The 22,070-nt window shown below is 46.4% G+C and overlaps 1 protein-coding gene across 2 annotated transcripts; it reads left to right on the top strand.

Moving 5' to 3' along the window:
* The first annotated feature begins 1,498 nt into the window (after positions 1 to 1,498).
* Positions 1,499 to 21,110, top strand: GPRC5A (G protein-coupled receptor class C group 5 member A). Of its 2 annotated transcripts, none has more exons than XM_061205206.1 (4): positions 1,499 to 1,674; positions 16,027 to 16,955; positions 19,760 to 19,818; positions 20,116 to 21,110. In XM_061205206.1, the coding sequence occupies exons 2-4, from the start codon at positions 16,034 to 16,036 to the stop codon at positions 20,206 to 20,208; spliced, it is 1,074 nt and encodes a 357-aa protein (XP_061061189.1). In that variant the 5' UTR covers positions 1,499 to 1,674; positions 16,027 to 16,033; the 3' UTR covers positions 20,209 to 21,110. The 2 variants fall into 2 exon arrangements, with proteins under 2 accessions (XP_061061189.1, XP_061061188.1); XM_061205205.1 differs by having other exon boundaries at positions 1,499 to 1,682.
* Positions 21,111 to 22,070: the final 960 nt, after the last annotated feature.

The following is a 22,070-nucleotide window of genomic DNA, read 5'->3' as shown; positions in this document are numbered from 1 at the left end:
TTGAAAAAAAAAGAATGTAAAGTAGCTCATTAATATTTTTAAAAATATTGATTGCATGTGAAATGATAATGTCTGGGGTCTCTTGGGTTACATAAAATACATCATTAAAATTAATTCCTCCTGTTTCTTTTTATTTCTTTTAATGTGGCTGCTAGAAAGTTTAAATTACACACGTGGCTGACCTTCGTGGCTTGAATGACACATCTATGGGACAAGGCTGAACTAGTTCAACTTCCTCCTTCAACAGATGAGAAAACTGTGGTCAAGAGAGGAGACCTGATTTAGCAGATGGCACACACTAAAAAGCACTGTCATTCCCAGTCCCTGACAATCACACACACACACACAAACACACACACATGCACATGCATGCCTAGGGGCCTGGGAGAGGAGCCCGTGGACTTGAGCTGCAGGCCTCAAGGGAAGTGTTCCAGGACTCAAGACGTTGGCTGTGGTTTCTTGAGAGAGAGAAATAAAAACCTAACAAAAGTGGAGGCACTGTCTCCAAAAAGTCACCTTTAAAAAGACTGGAAACTTGGGGTGTGAGGAGACGTGAGGAGAAAGCTGGGGAGCCCTAGGCCTTCCCCGTTCATTATATGCATAGTATCCTAGGTTAGCTGACCAGTGTGCTAACTAAGCAGCACCTTAAAAGCACACAGCGCCCTCCTGCCAGGCAGTGGTGTAGAGCCTTGCCTGAGGCCAGCACCCAGGAGGCAGCCACTCAGGGATTGTTTGACAAGTCAATAAAGACAGGTTTCAGTGGGATTGGCTTGATCACGGCCAAGGAGTGCGCAGCGGAGGGAGGGGGAACCAGACACCAAAGGCAAATTCCTTTATTTCATAATTTTATCTGGCATCCACATTCTCCTCCACCTGCATTGTCAAGGCTTTAAGAGAGGTAGGAAAGTAGAGAGGGAACCATCTCCCCATCTCTCCGCACTGGGGCAGCCTTCACGGTGCCCGTCTGGGGACAGCTCTGACCAGTGGAATTGCAGAGCTGACTCTGGGCCCAGGGAGGAGGCTTTCCTTGGCTTCACCTGCCTTGGCTGAGGAGATCCGAGAGGGTGGCCAGCTCCTCCTCTCCCGGGCCTAGCTTCCCAGGGGTCCCAGGACCCAGGAATCACTCAGGCGCTGCGAGCTGTCTAGCGCTTGCCCTGGGCGCACAGGAGTGCCCGGAGCAAGGGCAGGTGTGGCTCCCTCCTGGAGGTGAAAGCTGGCAGGACGGACACTGAGCAGTCCCCTCTGACTCCTTTCTTTACCCCCGCGCCCTGGGACGTCCTGAGCTGCTGATGCGCCGGGTGGGGTGGGTTGGGTGCCTTGGGTACCCCCTCCCATAACCACCACCTCCTATTTCAAGGGTGACTGTGCCGCTGACGTCAGGCGGCTTTTGGCTCATTCCCTGGCACGGGGACTTTATTTTCATAACAGCACGCAGTGCCGTGGAACTGGAATAGGCGTGTCCTCTCCCCCTACTCCACCCCACCCTGACCCTCCCCCGCCCCTTGAGCCTCTGCTCACCCCCTCTCTCCCTCCTCCCTCCGGCGACAGCCGCCTTTATAACTGCTCCGCGCCGGGAGGGCGGGATTGCTGCCCGCGGGCTCCGCTAGCACCGAGGGACTCCTGTGCTGCCTCTGTGCGTGGGAAGCAGCCCCAAGTTCACTCGCCAAAGCCAAGGTAGCAGAGTAAGTGAAGCGCACTGAGCACAGAGCGCGCCCGGCCTCGGGATTGAAATCCTCCGGGGGGGACGCGTGGCGGGGGAGAGCGGCGCTGGGAGAGGGGATACGAGAGGAAAGAAACCCTGGTAATAGACTACAGCTGGCTCGGAGCAAAAAACAATCCCAGGAAAGGAATTCCTGTAGTTTAATTCAATTCAGATCCCACACTCCCATCCCGGGCTTCCCAGGCTAAGAGGCAGAGACCAAAAAGATAATCAGGATAAATAGTTTCTGCTCAGACACATTGAACAAACTGAGTAGGTGGAATCCCGGCCAGGCAGGTGAGCGGTTCTGGGGTCAGTCTAGGCGAAGAGAAAAGAAGGAGGAAGATCTTAGAGGAATGGCAGGGAATTGGTTGGGTGGGCAGGAAGAAGGAGATGGTGACCACTGCTACTTTACCCAGGTACTATAAAGTGTCCATTTATTTTGTCCTTCCACTACAAGTGTGCCCTTCTGAATTTTGGGAAGTAGATTCTAGAAGCCATCCCTTCTCTTGACGTGAGTGTGGCCCTCAGCTCTGCAGCATTCCCTCCTCTGCTGTCCCTTGATTTGCTCTGGATCCCTGGGTTGAATGTCCATTTGAATGTCCAGTAATAGCCCACCTTCAGGCACCAACCAGATGGGACTCGGGAATGGGCCCAAACTGTCCAAGATGGTCCCTTAAACATCCATGGGGGAAGGAAGGGGAGGCAGCTCAGGTTCAAGGAATTTGAAGGACTTTCCATTCCTGACTTCTTTCCAGACTGATTTTTGCCTCTGAGGGTTTTGTAAACGCCACACCTGTTGAAGGGTTTGGTTGAATCAGCCAGGCCTGTGGGCTCATTCCTGAAGGGGAATACTTGAGCCACTTCAGATACAAGGGGCCTGGGGAGGGGTGAGGATGGGGGGTCAGAACTCCGCCCTCCGGTCTGTGTGCTGGCTTCTCCTAGGAGAGGGAAGAAATGCGGGGGGAAGGAGGGTCGGTCAGCAGAGGTGTCACCCAGGAAAGAGGCTCCTCTGGGGTGTGGAGAGGTAGGTGGGTGCTCCAAGGCCAGATGGGAATGGGCAGAACTCAGAAGGAGCTAACATTCCTGGGAAGTGCTCTTAGCCTTGAGTCAGGAAGCCTGATTTCTCACCCCAGCTCTGCAGGCCATGTAGCTGTGAGCAGGCCTGGGCTGGGCCTTGAGTTCCTCCTAAGGGGTCTTGGAAAGGCCCCCAGCTCCTTCCCAGGGCTGAGATTCTAGCCCTTCTCTATCTGTATGTGTCTCTTTGGGCGTCCTCATTGGAGTCTGCTTCTTTGTATTCCACTCCTTAGTGGGAATTGAAGGTAAGAGGGCGTGAAGAAGAGTTTTGACTGTGATTTTATTCTCATTCTGGGGGTTTGTCTTCAGGTCTACTGCTATTTAAAAATCCACAGACTGAGCTGAGGAAATGGGCAGGAAATGATATGTTGGCACGATAGGGCCTTTAAAAACAATGAATCGAATAATAATTTTGCTTGAGGAGTCTCAAATTTTCTGAGTAGTTTGGTGTTTTTGTTTCTACTTATATTCCTATTTTTTTTGCCTGTGGTCAGATTATATACATTTCTGTGCATTATGTACATTCCTGTACATTTCTTATTTCAGACTTTTTTTTTTTTGGTATGGTCTAAAATATGCTGTTTTTGTAAACATTCCATGACCACTTCAATAAAAGAAATCATATAGAGAGGGCTGGTAAACTAGATTCCTGGCTAAACACTTCCCACAGTCTGTTTTTGTAAATAAAGTTTTATTGGAACTCAGTTATGCTCATTGTCTATGTATCATCTATGACTGCTCTCAGCTACAAACAAATGGCCTGCAAAGCCTAAGTTCCTTATTATCTGGTCCTTTACAAAAGATGTTTGCTGATCACAGATATAGAGGATCTGAATTACATGGTTAATAGTAGAGATCTAATAAAATATGAAGATAGAGCATATTAAAGGATCCATAGAACATTTATAAAAATTTACCATATTACTATTTGCTTTTTCTATTTCATCTGCTGAAGACTGATAAAGAAGTATTAAAGTTTCTGTAACTATAGTATTTCTTTGGATTTCTCCTTGTATTTCTGGTAGCTTTTGTTTTAGGTATTTTGGTGCTGTATTATTCAGTGCATAAAAGTTTATGATGGTTGTATCTTCAATGTGGAGTATTCTTAATTATTATAAAAAAAGCTTTTAGGTCAATATAATAGCTTTTTGTCTTGACTAAACTTTGTGTGATATTAATAACTCAACTCTTACTTAATTTTCTTACCTTGAGCAAGCTATTATTTAACTTTGTACCTGATACATAATACTTGCTAAATAAACATATCTGTTATTGTTGCTTCTTTTTGCACTTATTTTCATTTTTTCCTTTCTTTCGCTTTCAACTTTTCTGAATCTCGTTGTTTTAGGTGAGGTTCTTACAGGTATAATATGGTTTAATTTCATCTTTTCAAAATAAAAAATTACCATTTACATTTATTGTAATAATAGTTGCTTGCTATTGTCATCTAATTTTTGGCCATGTGGTCTGCTCTCTCTATCTTCCCCCACATTAGATAGTCTATATTGTATTTTTAGATACACTGAGTGTATGGTAGTACCATTCTCAGGGTTTAGAAATAAAGGCTTGTAAGGAGAGAGAAGTTTAGCTTGGGAACATAAATATGTTACCTTCATATGTTGAAATAAAATACTTGAAAGAAGGTGTCTTTGAGAGCTTTGAGGCGGTATACCAGTAGAGGTCTTCACTTTATCCACCTATTTCCTGGAAATTTCATATCTTAAAATTCTGGGCCTAAGAGATTTAGTAGTTTCACTCAAAATCTTAAGTTAAAAAAGGGAATTTCCAGTATTTTATTTTATATTTCAGTAATTTATCTGAAGTTCACATGCATTGTTTAGAACAGAGGAAGATGGTAATACCTCCAAAAGTGAATAAATTGGGATGAACACTGTTGTTATACTTGTTTAGATCTGCCTGTGGTGGAATGATGATTTATTTTCTCCCAGTTACTACATAGAAACTCAACTCAGTGATGTTATTCAGATGTTATTCATAAGCTGTTGCCACGATGCATCACTTTTATGTCCTCAGAATCCGGATGGCTTACCCAGAAGAGGGGATCCTGGAGATTTCCCTGTAGACACTTTCCATTTACAGCTAATCCTTCACCTAGGGCAGAGAAATTTCTGTGGGACTCCACCCTCGTCTTAGAGCTCAGCCTAGATAAAAATATAAGGATTAGCATCAGCACGTATTCAGCTCCCCAAATCCTTCCTCCCCATTACTCACACTTGCTAATGAATAACTTGCTTTGAGTTATATTCACGCTCAGTTTTAGTCCAAAACATTTGCTCAACAACCACTGTGCAGAGCACATAGGGAGATACCAACAAATAGAAGACTTGCTCTATTTCCTTAAGAAGCTTGTTATCTGATAGGTGAGTTAGCACTGATATTAATGTTTAATATATGACATATATATGGAGAAACTTGAGCACCGAGAAATACTTAATTGTAAAAACTATGAAGAGACCTACAAATGTAGAATGAAATGGGACTAATAATTAAAAAACCCTCAAGGTAGAGGTAAGTTTTGCGTCAAGTTTCTAAGAAACGTGGTACATGAATTGTGGCTAGGAGGAGAAGGGCCTTTCTGGCAAGGAGAATAATGCATGTGATGAGGCAAAGGGCGACTTTGTAAGAGAGGGTCTTAGATGAGCCCCAGTTCCCTTCCAGATAGAAAATACTCTTGGAAGTTTTGCTTACCTTGCATAGATGTGGGGAGGGGAGTTAGGAAACCAGGAAAAAATGGGTGGGAGGACCAGTTGGAGAAAAACCTTGAAGCTCACACTGAGGCCGAATCTGTTATAACAGACAAAAAGGAGCTGATATGCTTTTAATTATTTATTTATTTTTGTTCTGATATGCTTTTAAATTGCTAAACCCAAAGATTCCTTCCCACACCTTCTCTTCTTTGCTGCCCTTGTAGCATTTAACTCCATCAGCCACTCTTTGGGAAACTGCTCCTTGACTTCTAAGAAACCATCCGGGCTTATTTCTTGTACTAACCCTGGCAGTTTCTTTTGAACAACCTTTGCTGACTCCTGCTTCCATGAGACGGTGTCCCAGGGTTCTGTCCTTGGCCCTCTTGCTGCCGTGCATGCTCCCTGTGTGATCTGGTCTCCTCCAAAGCCTTCCGATACCTGCTATGAGCCCGTGACCCCCCCATCTGTGCTCATAGCCCAAACCTCTCCTGAGCCTCAGGCTCACGTGTTCAAGCACGCAGGGTCAGCACAATCTGGTGTTGTGGAGCCTGGCTTTTATTTATTTTTTATTTTAAATTTTTTTGGCTACGCCACTCGGCTTGCGGGATCTCAGTTCCCTGACCAGGGATTGAACCCGGGCCATGGCGGTGAAAGTGCTGAGTCCTAACCACTGGGCCACCAGGGAACTCCCAGGAGCCTGGCTTCTAAGAGCCAGGTGATCTTGGGCAAGTTATTTAATGTCTCTGTTCCTCTGTTTCCTCCACTGTAAGAAGAGGGCGTAATCTGGCATGAACACACACACACCCCCCACTATATATGAGACAGATTACTGACAAGGACCTACTGTATAGCACAGGGAACTCTACTCAATACTCTGTGATAACCTGTATGAGAAAAGAATCTAAAAAAGAATGAATATATGTATATGTATAACTGAATCACTTAGCTGTACACCTGAAACTAACCCAATATTGTAAATCAACTATACTCCAATAAAAAAAAGATCTTAGTTCCCCGACCAGGGATCGAACCCGTGCCCCCTGTGGTGGAAGCGTGGAGTCTTAACCACTGAACTGCCAGGGAAGTCCCCCCAATTCATCTTAGATTTAACAAAGTTAAACTGGATATCTCTCCCCACGAGCCTGTATTTCTAAGCTCCATTTGGTTCTACCTTCTTAAAATCTCCCACCATTCCCTGCCCATCTTTCGGGCCTCATCTCCCCCTGGTCTCCTCTCTAAAGCCTTTTTTTTTTTTAACCACTTTAGGTAGAGTGGGTCACTGTTTTCCGTGTGCCCTCAGCATTCCCTACACACTCTGCAACCCTTGTTTGTATGTCAGTGTGACTCTGTTGGTGCTCCTAGGGGCAGCAGCCACACTTTCTGTCTGCGGGTCTGCATGATTTGTACACTTAACACAGCAAATGCAGGAAGATTGACCAAATGCAGGACTGCTTATTTTGGAGACTTCTTGGATGTGGTTTAAATAGAGAGAGGCTTGAACAGACTTGTGGTTGCCAAGGGGAGGGGTGTGAGGGGGGGATGGATTGGGAGTTTGGGGTTAGCAGATGCAAACTATTATACAGAGAATGGACAAACAACAAGGTCCTATTGTATAGCACAGGGAACTATATTCAATATCCTGTAATAAACCATAATGGAAAAGAATATGAAAAAGAATATATGCATATGTATAACTGAATCACTTTGCTGTACACCAGGGCCTAACACAGCATTGTAAATCAACTATACTTCAATTTCAAAAAAAAAAAAATAGAGTGAAGCTGGAGTCAGGGAGAAAAGCTTCAGAGAGCATAATAGTGATTTAGAGATGAAACGAAAGATTAAATTCTAATTAAGACTACTCATAAAGGGATATTCTTCCTAACTAATTCACACTGGACGTGTAACTTCATCTCTCCAAGAGTCAGTCTTATCACCTATAAAACGGGTTGTAGGAATATTAAATATGAAAATAGATGTAAAAGCATGTAAATGAGTGAACGCACATAAAAAAACATAAACACTCAGCATCGAGCCTGGCTCATAAGAGGACTCAGTACGTGACAGTAGTTGTCATTAGTTTTAATCATACTTATATTGTGACTATTGTTATTACTACTGACTGAATGTGGCAATTCCAAGAATAGAGAGAAAATTAAAATGCTAGAAAATTGCCAGTTTGCCTGGCTTGGGATGGTGTGAAGGCCCAGCTTTAACAAACACTTGAGTTATTTGATATCATTCCCCAGGCAGTTGTCCTAAGAGGTCAGTATCGTCCTCTTCTTTTTATTTTTATTCATTTTTATTAAAAATATTTTTTTATTGGAGTATAGTTGATTTAGAATGTTGTGTTAGTTTCAGGTGTACAGCAAAGTGAATCAGTTATACATGTATCGTCTTCTTTTTAGATGACAGAAGGAGATAGATCTCATAAGGAGGAACATAAGATCAGCTCTGGGCAAGATTCAGGGCCGCGGGTAATTCCTGGTCAGATAATCTGGGGTGGGCCGCACACAGTCAGCTAGGCAACCTACTAGGTCTGGACGTAAGTAACTCCAGACACCTCCCCACCTCTCTGGGGAAACAGGAGTCTCAGAGGTTGCAAAGAAGAAGCTGAGAGACCCTTCACATGCTGGCATTTGTCCCTGCATCCCAGTCAATGCCGTGTGTCAAGGCCAGTCTAGGGCCAGTCCTGCTCTAGCACCCCTGTGGCTCTGTCTGGCAGGTGAGCGTTCACCCTGCATCCTGAGCCCAGCCCGTACTCAGACCCTTCCACCTCACCTCCAGCCCTGGTCTGGGGTTTGGTTAGGAGTTTGCGGCACATATTCCTTTAATGACAGGAAATGGGGCAGGAAGGAGGATGAGGGGGAGGGAGAAAGTGATTTGGAAATTGTCTACAAGGAGTTCCCCAGAGGGATGAACAGAGGAAATGGACATGGGCTCAGACCGCCTAGTTCAGCACCCAGCCCCGCTTTGGAGAGGATGGAGGTTCCAGGAGATGGTGTCCGCACACAGAGGCCGCTGAAACCCCTCTTTCCTAAAGGGGCGGAGTCACAGGGCTGGGAATTGAGCGCAGCGACTCCCTCTTTCCCGGTCCTCCCCTCCCCCTCAGCCGCGGCTTCTGGTTCTTCTTTTTTCTCCTTTCCTTCTCCCTTTCCTCCCTCTTTCTTTTTCTTTTTTTTTAACCTTTCTGTCATGCCTTGGCTCACCTGTAAAGGGCTTAAGGCAGCGCCGAGGGCTATCAGGGTCTTGGTTGTGGGTGTTGGTGGATTATTGGACGGTGGTAGTTGGCTCAGCTACTGGATGCCAGTGAATCCCTCTGCTTGCTCAGGACCCATGCTACCAGAAGACACCTGGGGTCACTTAGACAGGAGCCCAGCCGCGGCCAGGGCTGCCCCCGTTTGGTCTTTGTAGGAGCAAGTCCTTTCTTGGTTGGACCCTAGGTCTCTCTGCCCTTTTTTGTCTCTGCTGTGCTTCGCAACGCGTGGGATCTTAGTTCCTCGACCAGGGATTGAACCCGGGCCACGGCAGTGACGGCGCAGAGTCCTAAGCCCTGGACCACCAGGGACTTCCCACAGGTCTTTCTGCCCTTGACTCTGGTGATGAGCAGACATAACCAGACCAGAATCTGGTTATGACTCTGGTCCTATGATGTCCATATGACCACCAGTTTCATTTTCTCCTGCTCCAGCCCTTAGGTTCTTCTCTGAGGCTGTCGCTTTAGCTCCTGGCGGTTTCTAATCCCAGATGCTGATGCTTCCTTTTTCTTCCTCAAACCCTGCTTGCTAGAAGACCTCAGCTTCTCAGAACCCTGTCCTTCGTCCCCAGCCACCTTCCTGGTGGCTCATCTGGGCCATTCCCTATGTGACCCAGCACCTTCTCAGTGCAGACCTGCTTGTTAGTGCGTTTGGTGAGTTTGATTTCTCTCTGACAAAATTCAAAGAGCTCAGGACACTTCAGACCCGTTGCGAAATCGCTGTCATGCTGGGGAAGGGGTGGAGGAGGGCTGAGAGGTGAATTAGGAAGGATTATTCCAAAAAAATTAGTCACTCAGATAAAAAATTACTTATTCAGAAGTTTTAAAAAAAGACGTTTGAGAGAATTGAGAACTCTGAACCCTAACTGGATATTTGATATTAAAGGGTCATCGTTAATTTTTAAAGTGGGGTTAAGTTAAAAAGGGTTTTATCTTTTAGAGATACATACTGAAGCATTTATGCATAGAATGATGTCTGGGATTTCTCACTAGATTAAAAATGATCTAGTGAGTGGGATGGGGATGTAGATGAAGGAAAATAGGCCAAATAGTGGTAAGTTTTGAAACCAAATGATGGGCCTTCATTATACTATTCTCTTTATTTTTGAGTATGCTTGAAATTTTCTATAATAAAAACAAACATTAAAAAAGTGGGTTTTTTAAACATCTTTTCTTTTCATGTTTTATTTTTTTATCTTTATCTTGGTAAAATTTATTCTTTTTTTTTAACATCTTTATTGGAGTATAATTGCTTTACAATGGTGTGTTAGTTTCTGCTTTATAACAAAGTGAATCAGCTATACATATACATATATCCCCATATCTCCTCCCTCTTGCGTCTCCCTCCCACCCTCCCTATCCCACGCCTCTAGGTGGTCACAAAGCACCGAGCTGATCTCCCTGTGTCATGCAGCTGCTTCCCACTAGCTATCTATTTTACGTTTGATGGTGTATATATGTCCACGCCAATCTCTCACTTCGTCCCAGCTTACCCTTCCCCCTCCCCGTGTCCTCAAGTCCATTCTCTACGTCTGCGTCTTTATTCCTGTCCTGCCCCTAGGTTCTTCAAAACCATTTTTTTCTTTTTTTTTAGATTCCATATATATGTGTTAGCATACGTTATTTGGTTTTCTCTTTCTGACTTACCTCACTCTCTATGACAGACTAATCTATCCACCTCACTACAAATAACTCAATTTCGTTTCTTTTTATGGCTGAGTAATATTCCATTGTATATATGTGCCACATCTTCTTTACCCATTCATCTGTCAATGGACATTTAGGTTGCTTCCATGTCCTGGCTATTGTAAATAGTGCTGCAATGAACATTGTGGTACATGACTCTTTTTGAATTATGGTTTTCTGAGGGTATATGCCCAGTAGTGGGATTGCTGGATCATATGGTAGTTCTATTTTTACTTACAAAAAAGCGTTTTAAAGGTAATTCAGGGACTGTTTCTCCATCTCCCTTGCATGATTGGGGGTGGGAGGTGGAGGTGAAATTGGGGGAAGTGGGGTTCTTCTCCTCTACATACCCACTGTCAATTGCTCGTGTTGTTACTTGGAAAACTGGATTCACTTCTTGGTGAGTGTTGAGCCAAAAGACACAACCAAGCCAAAGATCAGGAGAAGGAAGGATTTATTATTACTTGCAGCAAGTAAGGAGAACACTGGGGATCTTTCCCAAAGCAGTGTCTCCCCAAATGGCAAAATTGGGGAAGTTTTAAGCTAAGGGTCCATGCATATTCATGAAGGGGCTTGGGCATCGACAGAGTCCAAGCTTTTGTTGACTTAAGTCATGAGGGTCAGAAAAGGTCAACACCATCACCCCTTAGACTCCAGTTGGTCTGGTGGTTGAGCGCTTCAGGCTAATCTTTGAGCAGAACTGGGAGTCTTTACAACTGATCTGTTATCTTTGCTGTTGGTACTTCTCTTGCCTGATCACGGTCGCTTATTTCTGCATTCTTTTGTTCCCTTAAGATCATTAATTGCTGGGACTTCCCTGGTGGTCCAGTGGTTAAGACTTCATCTTCCAATGCAGTGGGTGCGGGTTTGATACCTGGTCCTGGTCGGGGAGCTAAGATCCCACATGCCTCCTGGCCAAAAAACCAAAACATAAAACAGAAGCACTATTGTAACAAATTCAATAAAGACTTTAAAAAAATGGTCCGCATCAAAAAAAAAAAAAAAAACTTAAAAAAAAAAAAAGATCATTAATTTCTGAGACCTGTTCATGGGCAAGCACTGTGACCAGGCTTAGATCACAAAACAACTTAGGCCAAAAATGGCTTCTCTTATGTCAAGAAAGCCATGCCTTGTTCTCTTTCTCCAGGGACCCCCTACCTTACGTGCTTACAGTGTTGGACCCTGGTCTGTGGGCACCAGGAGGCCCCAAGACACAAACCCTTCCTGCACAGCTGCACAGATGGGAAGGGCCTAGAGGTCCAAGTTGCGAGCAGGAGGTCTCTGCCCTGCCATCCCTCTGTGCAGCACCAGAACCTTCCTTTAGGTGAGAACCTCATCAGTCTCTCCAGACTGACAGTCATCAGGTTCAGAGTCCTTTATAATTATCAGGTAATTATGATAACAACTACCTGTCAACAAACAGCACTGCCTTGAGGGGTGGGGAAGGAGCAGTTTCCAGGGAAGGGCGGGGAGGTGAGAGAAATACCTTTCCAGCTGGACACTGCCCTTATGATTAATCTGAGAGGGAGTGAGGTGGGGAGGTGGTGAGTGAAGAAAATGCTGGAGCCTGGTCCCTTCCCCTGTGCCGCTGCCCTTGAATTAGACCTGGCTCTTCCTCTTCTGCATCCTCAGCATAGACAAGGGGGCGTGTCCCCCCGCATCCGGTTCCACCCAGGGTGAAGTGTATCAGACTTTGGGGGGCCTTGTGTTTCAGGGGTTGCCTGTATCTGAAGTGCATTTGCCTTTCTTTTTCCTCCTGTGTCTCATTCTGCACTGCCCTGGGGAGGTGGAACGTAACCCACTCTTTGCTCTGTGCTCTGCATGCGGTCGGGATGACCAGGGTGTCATTTCCCTGGAGTGGACTGCAGGTGACAGGCCCCTGGCCAGGGAAGGCCACAGGAAGGTCATGGCAGTGGTGGTAGATTACGTCCATCTGTCTATTTCTTCTACTACAGCAAGGATCATGTCTGATGTCTGTTTTCCCCTTTACCATTGAGCGTCTAGAAGAGTGATTGACATGATTGACACATAGTGGTGCTGGTTGAATGAATGGCTATATTGTAAAGTGAAGCTTGCAGGGACTTCCCTGGAGGTCCCGTGGTTAAGACTTCGTGCTTCCCCTCCAGGGTACACTGGTTCGATCCCTGGTCGGGAAACTAAGATCCTGCATGCCACCCAGCACGGCCAAAAAAAAAAAAAAGTTAAGCTTGGAGAGGCAAATTTCATTACAAAGTATGGAAGATGGATTTAAGCCATCAATTATTTAACACCACACATATAAAATTCTAGCATCTACATAATAGTCATTCATATATGTATGTACGTGTTATATGGCATATACATATATATAATTTTTTCTAATGGCTATGTGAGTAAAACAATGCTGGGACACAACTATCTCATTGAACTGAAGAGATGATTTTGCATCTTTATTTATTTATTATTATTATTTTAAATTTTATTTATTTATTTTGGCTGAGCTGGGTCTTAGTTGCAGCACGTGGGATCTTCGTTGGCGGCATGGAAACTCTTAGTTGCTGCATGTGGGCTCTTAGTTGTAGCATGTGAGATCTAGTTCCTCGACCAGGGATTGAACCCGGGCCCCCTGCATTGGGAGAGTGGAGTCTTACCCACTGGAACACCAGGGAAGTCCAGATTTTGCATCTTTAAGGGAAGCAGGTGTTTGAATTCTGTCTACGTGGAGGAGGACGCTTGTTTGCTCTGCAGAGTCAGCCAGCAATTGCTCATTATGTGTCCCACCTTGCTGTGCTCCGTCTTGTGATTTGATCTTTTTTTTTTTTTAAATAAATTTATTTATTTATTTTTGACTGCGTTGGGTCTTCGTTGCAGTGCATGGGCTTCTCTTGTTGCGGACCACGGGCTCTAGGCACACGGGTTTCAGTAGTTGTGGCTTGTGGGCTCTAGAGCGCAGGCTCAGTAGTTGTGGCGCACAGGCTTAGTTGCTCCGCGGCATGTGGGATCTTCCCGGACCAGGGATTGAACCTGTGTCCCCTGCATTGGCAGGCAGATTCTTAACCACTGTGCCACTGGGGAAGTCCTTGATCTTTTTTTAAAAAATTCTTTTCCATTACGATTTATTACAGGATATTGAATATAGTTCCCTGTATTATGCAGTAGGACCTTTTTAATCCATTTTACATATAATAGTTTACATCAGCTAACCCAAACTCCCAATCCATCCCTCCCCCACTCCCCTCCCCCTTGGCAACCACAAGTCTGTTCTTTATGTCTGTGAGTCTGTTTCTGTTTCATGGATAAGTTCATTTGTGTCATATTTTGTGATTTGGTTTTGAAGAGACAGGATGGAAGGGGAGGGGAGGGTTTTCTTGTTCGTCTTGGGTTGATCACAGCACCCCTACAGTGCTGTGAAGGGCCTGAGAAATCTTGTTTATAAGCATTCATGGGTATGTGGTGCAGAAATTCTGAGCTGTTTTTTCTGCTATAAGGAAAGAGGCAGGACTCTGGATATTTTTTGCTTTTTCCTGCTTCTCAATCCCAGCTGTCTTCTTCTTGCTGATTTCTTTATGCACATTTTCTCCCAATTTGGCACTAGAAGAGGCCAAGAGCTTTCACTTGTGCTTTTCTATGGAGGGGGGTCTCAACGAGCCTTCCCTTCTTTTAACTCTGCCCCCGCTCCCCGCCCCCTGCCCCCCCAATATTTGTCTTCTAGTCAATTCAAAAGATTTCTCTGTTGAGTGAGCAATCCTATCAGAAAAAGAAAAGCTAGAGCAAAAAAAAAAAAAAAAAGACTACATGCATAAATAGTATACAACAAATCAATAAGAATCGTGCCATAGAAACTTATAAACAGTAATATAATTCAGAAAAAAATTATAGTTTTGTTGAGAAGCTGTTAAAACCAGAGCGGTCCTGAATTTCAACATCTTATCTGACACTGACTTTGGAATTTGAGAATCATACAGTTTGAGGAAATATACAAACTCCTTTCCCTTCCCATTTCCCAACTCATCTTCCCACGTGTGCCCGGAATCCCTAGGAACTCGATTTCATGGGGTTTGGGAAATCAGCTGGGTCTAAAATTGACATGGAGGTTGTGGAAGGAAAAAAGGCAGCAGATCTGGGAGATTAAGGACAGATGTATAGGAAGTAAGCTGCTCTACCTCAAGTCGATTTCTGATTACCCCTGAGTGGGTGAGTAGATTACCTGCTTTGTGGATCATCTATCACCTGGGAGCACCTATCCTTCAGTGGGGCTGAACTAAGAGAGTAGAATTAGGACCACAAATAGCTGGTTTACAGGGCATCTGATGAGGGAAAGAAAGGGGAGGGAATATCTCAGATTGTATTCTAAGGCCCATTAGAACTCCCTGGAGAGGTAGCACCTATAGTAGTTAAGACCAGGGATCCTCACCTAGAGCCAGATAACCTGGATTCAAATCCTGCCTCTGCCATTTCCTGGCTGTGTGATGTTGGGCAAATAACTTGATCTCTCCCTGCCTCAGTTTCCTCATCTGTCAAATAGGGATAATCATTTTTACCTTATAGGATTGCTATCAAATTAAACTAATAAATATATATATGAGAAGTGATTAGAAGGGTTTCTGATTCATAGTAAAAATGAGCATTAGCTATTGGGAATATTTTTTGTTGGGTCACCCACTGTTTTTGTGTCATCCGGGCCATCCCTCCTTACAGGTAGCTAATTAAGAGCTCACTATGGGGAATTCCCTGGCGGTCCAGTGGTTAGGACTCCACACTTTCATTGCTGAGGGCATGGGTTCGATCCCTAGCTGGGGAACTAAGATCCAACAAGCCGCAACGCGTGGCCAACCCTATGACAGGGAATACCCCTTCCATTGCCTTTCTGGATTAGCAGAGCCATCCTTACAAACCTTAATTAAGAAGGGAAAATAATATGTGACAGCAGAGCTGAGGAAGAGGACCCAGGGGCTGAGAGGGGAAGGCTGGCCTTCTGCAGAGAAATCTACAATTCAGATAACTCCTCTTGTCCGTGAGAGAGTGGGATGCTTACAAATAATATCTGAGGCTGGGCCCAAGGTGGAAAAAAACTGGAGACTGACAAATTATGTTTAAAGTGTTTACTTTTTAAATTTTTTGGCCACACTGCCCTGCTTGTGGGATCTTAGTTGCCTGACCAGGGATCCAACCCGGACCCCACCAGTGAGAGCACTGAGTGCTAACCACTGGACCGCCAGGGAATTCCCAAAGTGTTAACTTTATGGTTACATATTTCCATGTTCACCAATTCCTAAAGAAACACTAGCCAAACATATCAGGACCCCTGGCAAGTTATTTGTGACGTAGTTTTTGAGATGTGACTCTGAAACACCTTGTCAGAGCCCTGGGCCCTCTGGCTTCAGGGTAAATATTAACATAGTTAAATTGCGGGGAGGAAGGTATGAGATTGTTTCTTCCCTTCATCAGCCTTTAGAATTTGCCATGAGAGGTGGAGAACAGCTAGTAGCTTGATCTAACGTTGTAAGTTCAGGGGCAAAACCCTGGCTAAATATACAAAATAGTTTCCGAATCGTTTTTGGTCCTCCGTGCCTGAGTTTGTGGGGAGATTCACCCCCACCTGCAACTTTGCTTTCTTGCAGGACGAGAATGGGCACAGTTCCCCCTGACAGTTGCTGCTTGGACCTGGACCCCAGGTACCACAGGCTCTGTGATAGGAAGGCAGCCTGGGGCATCGTCTTAGAGGCCTTGGCTGCGGTGGGCGCTGTGACCTCGGTGGCCTTCATGATCGCCCTCCTGGTCTTCATCTGCAAGGTGCAGGACTCCAACAAGCGCAAAGTGCTCCCCACCCAGTTCCTCTTTCTCCTGGGTGTGCTGGGGATCTTCGGCCTCACCTTCGCCTTCATCATCACCCTTGACAGCAGCACGGGGCCCACACGCTTCTTCCTCTTCGGCATCCTCTTTGCCCTCTGCTTCTCCTGCCTCCTGGTTCACGCCTTCAACCTGACGAAGCTGGTCCAAGGGAGGCAGCCCCTCTCCATGCTGGCGATGCTGGGCCTGGCCCTGGGCTTCAGCCTGGTGCAGGATGTCATCGCCATCGAGTATGTGGTCCTCACCATGAACAGGACCAACGTCAACATCTTCTCTGAGCTTTCTCCGCCTCGGCGCAATGAGGACTTCGTCATGCTGCTCATCTACGTCTTCTTCCTGGTGACACTGACCTTCTTCACAACCTCTTTCACCTTTTGGGGACCCTTCACTGGCTGGAAGAAGCACGGGGCCCACATCTTCCTCGCTACGCTCCTTTCCATTGCCATCTGGGTGACTTGGATCACCCTGCTCTTGGTTCCCACCCCTGGCCCCCAGTGGGATGACACCATCCTCAGTTCAGCCTTGGTGGCCAATGGCTGGGTTTTCCTGTTGGCTTATGTTGCACCCGAGCTTCAGCTGCTCACAAAGCAACGGAACCCCATGGATTACCCTGTGGAGGATGCTTTCTGTAAACCTCAGCTCATGAAGCAGAGCTATGGTGTGGAGAACACAGCTTATTCTCAAGAGGGAATCACTCAAGGTACAGAGCCTGGCTGGGTGGAGAATCCCTTATGGGAAAATGGGGGAGAATCATAAGATATTATTACTGTAAGGAACATGCAAGATTATCAGGTCATACTCCCGATAGAACAGATAAGGTCCCCGCGGCTCAGATCTTACTTAAAATCATCCAGCTAGAGGGACCTCCCTGGTGGCGCAGTGGTTAAGAATCCGCCTGCCAATGCAGGGGACATGGGTTCGAGCCCTGGTCCGGGAAGATCCCACATACCACGGAGCAACTAAGCCCGTGTGTCACAACTACTGAGCCTGCACTCTAGAGCCCGCGTGCCACAACTACTGAAGCCCATGCACCTAGAGCCCGTGCTCCGCAACAAGAGACGCCACCGCAATAAGTCCGCACACCGCAATGAAGAGTAGCCCCCGCTCGCCGCAACTAGAGAAAGCCTGCGCGCAGCAACAAAGACCCAATGCAGCCAAAAAATGAACAAATAAATGAATAAAAATTAAAAAAAGAAAAAATCATCCAGCTAGTTAGAGACAGAACTAGAAGCTGGCCTTGGTAGTCTTTATCTAGTATGTTCTACCCAATACCATGTAGATTTCTCTGAATTAAAACAAGATGAAGCAAAGGAATGGGAAAAGAATGATTAGATAAATTCCCAGAGACAAGTGGGTGAGATAGTGTTCTTTATAAATGTCAACTAGGCAATCCTTCCAGAAATGTGGAGGCTTTGTAGATTTGAATGCACAAAACCCAGCCATGCAGTGACCACAGAGCACAGAGTGGGGAGAAAGCTCTTTTATCATAAACCAGTGGGAATCTCCGTAAATTTACTGAGGATTTCGATGTAGCCTGAAGAGACACATTTTATTGCCCGTCTGTGGCCCATGGGAGGGAATTTTGCTCTTGTCTGGAGTCCTGAGCAGCCAGGCTGCACTGATAGCCAGAAACTGCTTTTGCTCATATGCCTCTATGCATTGATCTCTTGGGTTTATATCAGCCTCCAGGCCTAATGGGGGGAGGGGAGTGGGTATGGGACAGGAGTGAGGGACCTCCAAGGCCAGGTTCGTAGCTCCAGCTAGTAAATTTCTTTGCTCTTGAAGCCTTCAGTGCAAAGCTTGCCGGTGTTTCTCTCTGCAGCCCTGGTCCCTCTCCTGTGTACTGGGAAGAGTGAAGGGAGGGGGAGGGCCGGAGGGGATATTTTACCACCCACCTCCTCCTGTGCGTTCCCAATGGACACTCTCACTCTGTCACCTCACACTTGCACTCTGTGTTATCGGTCCCTAACTAGTCTTCCTTCCCTTATTATTAATTAATTAATTTATTTAGGCTGTGCAGGGTCTTAATTGCGGCACGCGGGATCTTTAGTTGCGGCATGCGGGATCTAGTTCCCTGACCAGGGATGGAACCTGGGCCCCCTGCCTTGGGAGCTTGGAGTCTTACCTACTGGACCACCAGGGAAGTCCCTAGTCTTTCTTCCTTTAATCCTTCTTTCCCTTCATTCTATTGGCCATTGCCAGCTTCCCTTCCCTAAAATGCTTCTCTGGCCACCACCCCTTCCTGCCCACATGCCTCACTGGCGCCCCAGCATCCACTGCATTTCCTGAACCCTTGGTGAGGCTTTTCACAGCCCGAACCCACCACCCCTGAAGCTGTGCTCTCAGTTCAAACAAACCAAGTCCCTGCAATTTCCTGCCTGCGTATCTGGGCTCAAAGAGCGTCTGTCCTCTGCCTGATGTATCCCTCCTTATTCTTGCCCTTTTTCAGAGTCCCTATTCCCCAGTCTCCCTCAGTCTTTGCTCCGCCCGCCTAACTCTAGACCTTTGAGATGATCTTATCAGAGTCTGTCTCATTGCGTAGTTATTTGTGTAGCTGTCATATATTTCGGACTCTCCAGCGGCACCCTCAGGGCAGGAATCATTCTGATTAATCCTTCTATTCCTCACAATATCTTACAGACAGAAGGTGTTTAGGTATTTATTGAGTAAACTGAACAGGTAAATTTGGTGGGAAATAAATGGATTGCTTTACATTGTATTTATTTATTTATTTAGCCGTGCCCTACGGCATGTGGGATCTTAGATCCCCAACCAGGGATCGAACCCAGGCCATGACAGTGAAAGCGCAGAGTCCTAACCACTGGACTGCCAGGGAATTCCCTAAATCGTATTCATGATGAGCGTATGTGTTTACTCGTCTGTTGCTGAGTTTAAATCCCTCTGATTTTGGACTTCCCTGGTGGTCCAGTGGTTAGGACTCGGTACTTCCACTGCAAGGAGCATGGCTTCCATCCCTGGTTGGGGAACTAACATCCCGCATGCTGCGCGGTGCGGCGAAAAAAAAAAAAATCCCTCTGATTTCCCCTAAATACATAGAAAACAATTACTCACAGGTTCTATCCCTTCACAAAGAAAATCATGACTTTTTCCCGCCCTGGTTGGGCAGGTAAGGAAGTGGGTAAATCCCCAGTGAGATTCTCTCTAGGTACACCTCCAGCCAGATCTGTGTCTGAAAAGACTGGTGTCAAATGTGCTTTTGGAGTGGTCCTAGGATGAGGAGGGCTCTGGAGAGGTTTTGGAAAGCATTTCCCTAGTGATTATACGCGGCTAGTTATTCATTTGTTCAACCAGTTTTGGGCTGACTCTGTGCCTGTGCTTGAGGACGCAGTCTCCTCCCACATGAAACTGACCATCTACCAGGGAGACAGAGAATTAAAGGGATAATGCATCATGCTTTATAAATGACTCAACTGGGGCGAGCACAGGTGGGGGCTGTCAAGGAGGGAACCCTGACATTTACCTAACCCACATTGTCTGTTTCAGGTGCTGAAGAGACAGGTGACACGTTCTATGCCCCGTACGCCACCCATTTCCAGCTGCAGGTAAATGAGCTCTTTCTCTTTTTTCCTCAGCAGTGTTAACACCCCAGGAGCATTTGTCCTTTGGGAATAGATGATGTTGCCACTCTGATGGCCCCTAGATGCCACCTAGAAAGGATCGCGGGTCTACTTTCCTGTAATCTGCCTCATGGGGTTAGGACAGGAGACTGGAGTGCAGGGCAGGGGAGGGCTTAGAGGAAGGGAAGGAAAGTTAGACTCCTGCCCAGGTTGGAGTGCAGAGTGCTGTGGAAATGGCCGGGAAGTGGAGTGGGTTGAAGAATATGAATGTTTTCTTTTCAGAATCGGAACTCCCCAAAGGATTACTCCATTCCGCGGGCCCAGACTCGGGTTAGCCCTTACAGTGACTATGAAGGAAGGAAAGATGTCAGTTAACACGTCCCGAAGGGTGGGATGAACACAGCAAGTCAGCAGAGCCAGCGGGGAGTTCATGGGATGTGGGCTGAGTCCTGAGTCTTCCCAGGAAGCTGTACAGAACATCACAGGAAGACCTCGCCTCCCTGCAGCCTTCAGCCATGATTCTTCTGTTCTGGGGTTAACGAGGGCCGACGGGACCGCAGTTCTCAGCAGCACTGTAGTCGTTCCCTTTGTCCCATAGCTAGGCTACTTCTCTCGAGTGGGAGTCTCGGGCCACTCCGGGTGGCTCTTAACCATCCCTGCCATCTTACACATGACTCAGGCTCTGGTCATCTGACCACACACTGGCTCATTCAGCCTCAGAAGCCAACTCTTCCAACTGTGGGCTGATTCTGTGAGAATTGCTTGGCTCAGAGCAGAGCTGAAAATCTGAGCAAACCAGCAAAGGCCTGTCTCTCAGACCACCCCACCCACATCTACACTGGAAGCCAACTTACCGACACTTCCCTTCATGCCCGGATGGGAGAGGCTAAAAGTCACCCGAAATTTGCTAACCTCTGTGATGCTGCCTAACCAGGGTCCCCAGCGCCAATTCACTCCCCGACTCACCACTGGTCCCCAGACTCACCTCCCTGCCCTGTGCTTCACCGGGAGATCTCCCTCCAGGCCTCACCAGCGTGGACGAGCCCAGTTTCTCTTTGCCAGGAGCATGTGTGCACTGGGTTTCCCTAAGTTCTGCTCAGTGTTCTAAGCACTGATTCTTCTCCCACCCCCTTGCTCCTCAGACTCTGTAAATAGGTGTACTCCGTGTTCACCCCCTGCGTTCTGGAAGTGGGTATTGTCCACTCACGGGGGAGTGTTCCTTGTAAAATAAGTTACTCACTGTTCTTCACTGGAGATGCAATAAAGGTGTGGTGGCAGCTCTTGGACTGTTGCTGTGACAGTGTGAGTGGTGGACACCGGACACGGGGAGAGTCGCAGGCTCTCGTCTTCACGTGGGAGCTGAAGTTCAAGGTTCAGTCCCACTGGGTGTGGACTTGACCTTTCTTTCCTCCTCCTTACGTCTACGACAAGTGTGTGTTCCCCAGTTTTGGGGGTGAGCGGCAAAGGTGAGGGGGAAGCTGGGAAGGGTCACGGACCTGAGGTTTTGCTCCAAGAAACAGAGGAGTGGCAACTTCAGAATGGGGTTTGGCAGCCCGGGTCAGACAGGGAGGAGACCTCAAAGGCAGTTTCTCGTTTCATCTGAAGTTTAATTGTAGGAGGGGATAAATCCAGATCCCTAATTTGACAGAATTGGTTCATAATATCTCTCGGAAAAGACAAGGGTACCTAACAATGATCATTTGCTTAATCCCAGAAACGGCTTTGTGGGGCAGGGCAATTGAAACTCGCTTTCGGGTGAAGAAGAAAAAAATAAATCCCCATGCACAGAAACTGAATGACCTTTATGAGATTATAGCTGAGTTAGGGAGTTACCGCCTAAGAGCCTGACGCTTGGCTTCTCATCACAAAGAAAACCCAGTTTTCTGGGGAGAGGTTGGAGAGCAATTAATGACTTGCCGAATTAGGGATATTGACATTCCACAGAGATTTAGTTGATTGTTTCCCATATGACTTCGCACTCACATTAGCCCAGCTTTGTATTGAAAAGGGGAATTACAAATGATGATTTGGATCCTTCTAGACTATTCAAGTCTTCCCAAAGAGGCCATAACCCAGTGAGGTTTGTTGTGAAGAGAAAACAATATCGTTTCATGGATATTATCTATCGTAGTGTGGATACTCAAGAAACATGTATTTCCTTCCCTCTTTTCTTTCCTTCTCTGTCTCTGGCCTGTCAACCAAGCAAAGGGGGCTGAGTGAGAGGTAAAGCCACAAAA

Source organism: Eubalaena glacialis, chromosome 11 (assembly GCF_028564815.1).
Source record: "Eubalaena glacialis isolate mEubGla1 chromosome 11, mEubGla1.1.hap2.+ XY, whole genome shotgun sequence".
NCBI lineage: Eukaryota > Metazoa > Chordata > Mammalia > Artiodactyla > Balaenidae > Eubalaena > Eubalaena glacialis.
The sequence above is the reverse complement of the archived record's forward strand: the minus strand, read 5'-3'. Positions and strand labels throughout refer to the sequence as shown.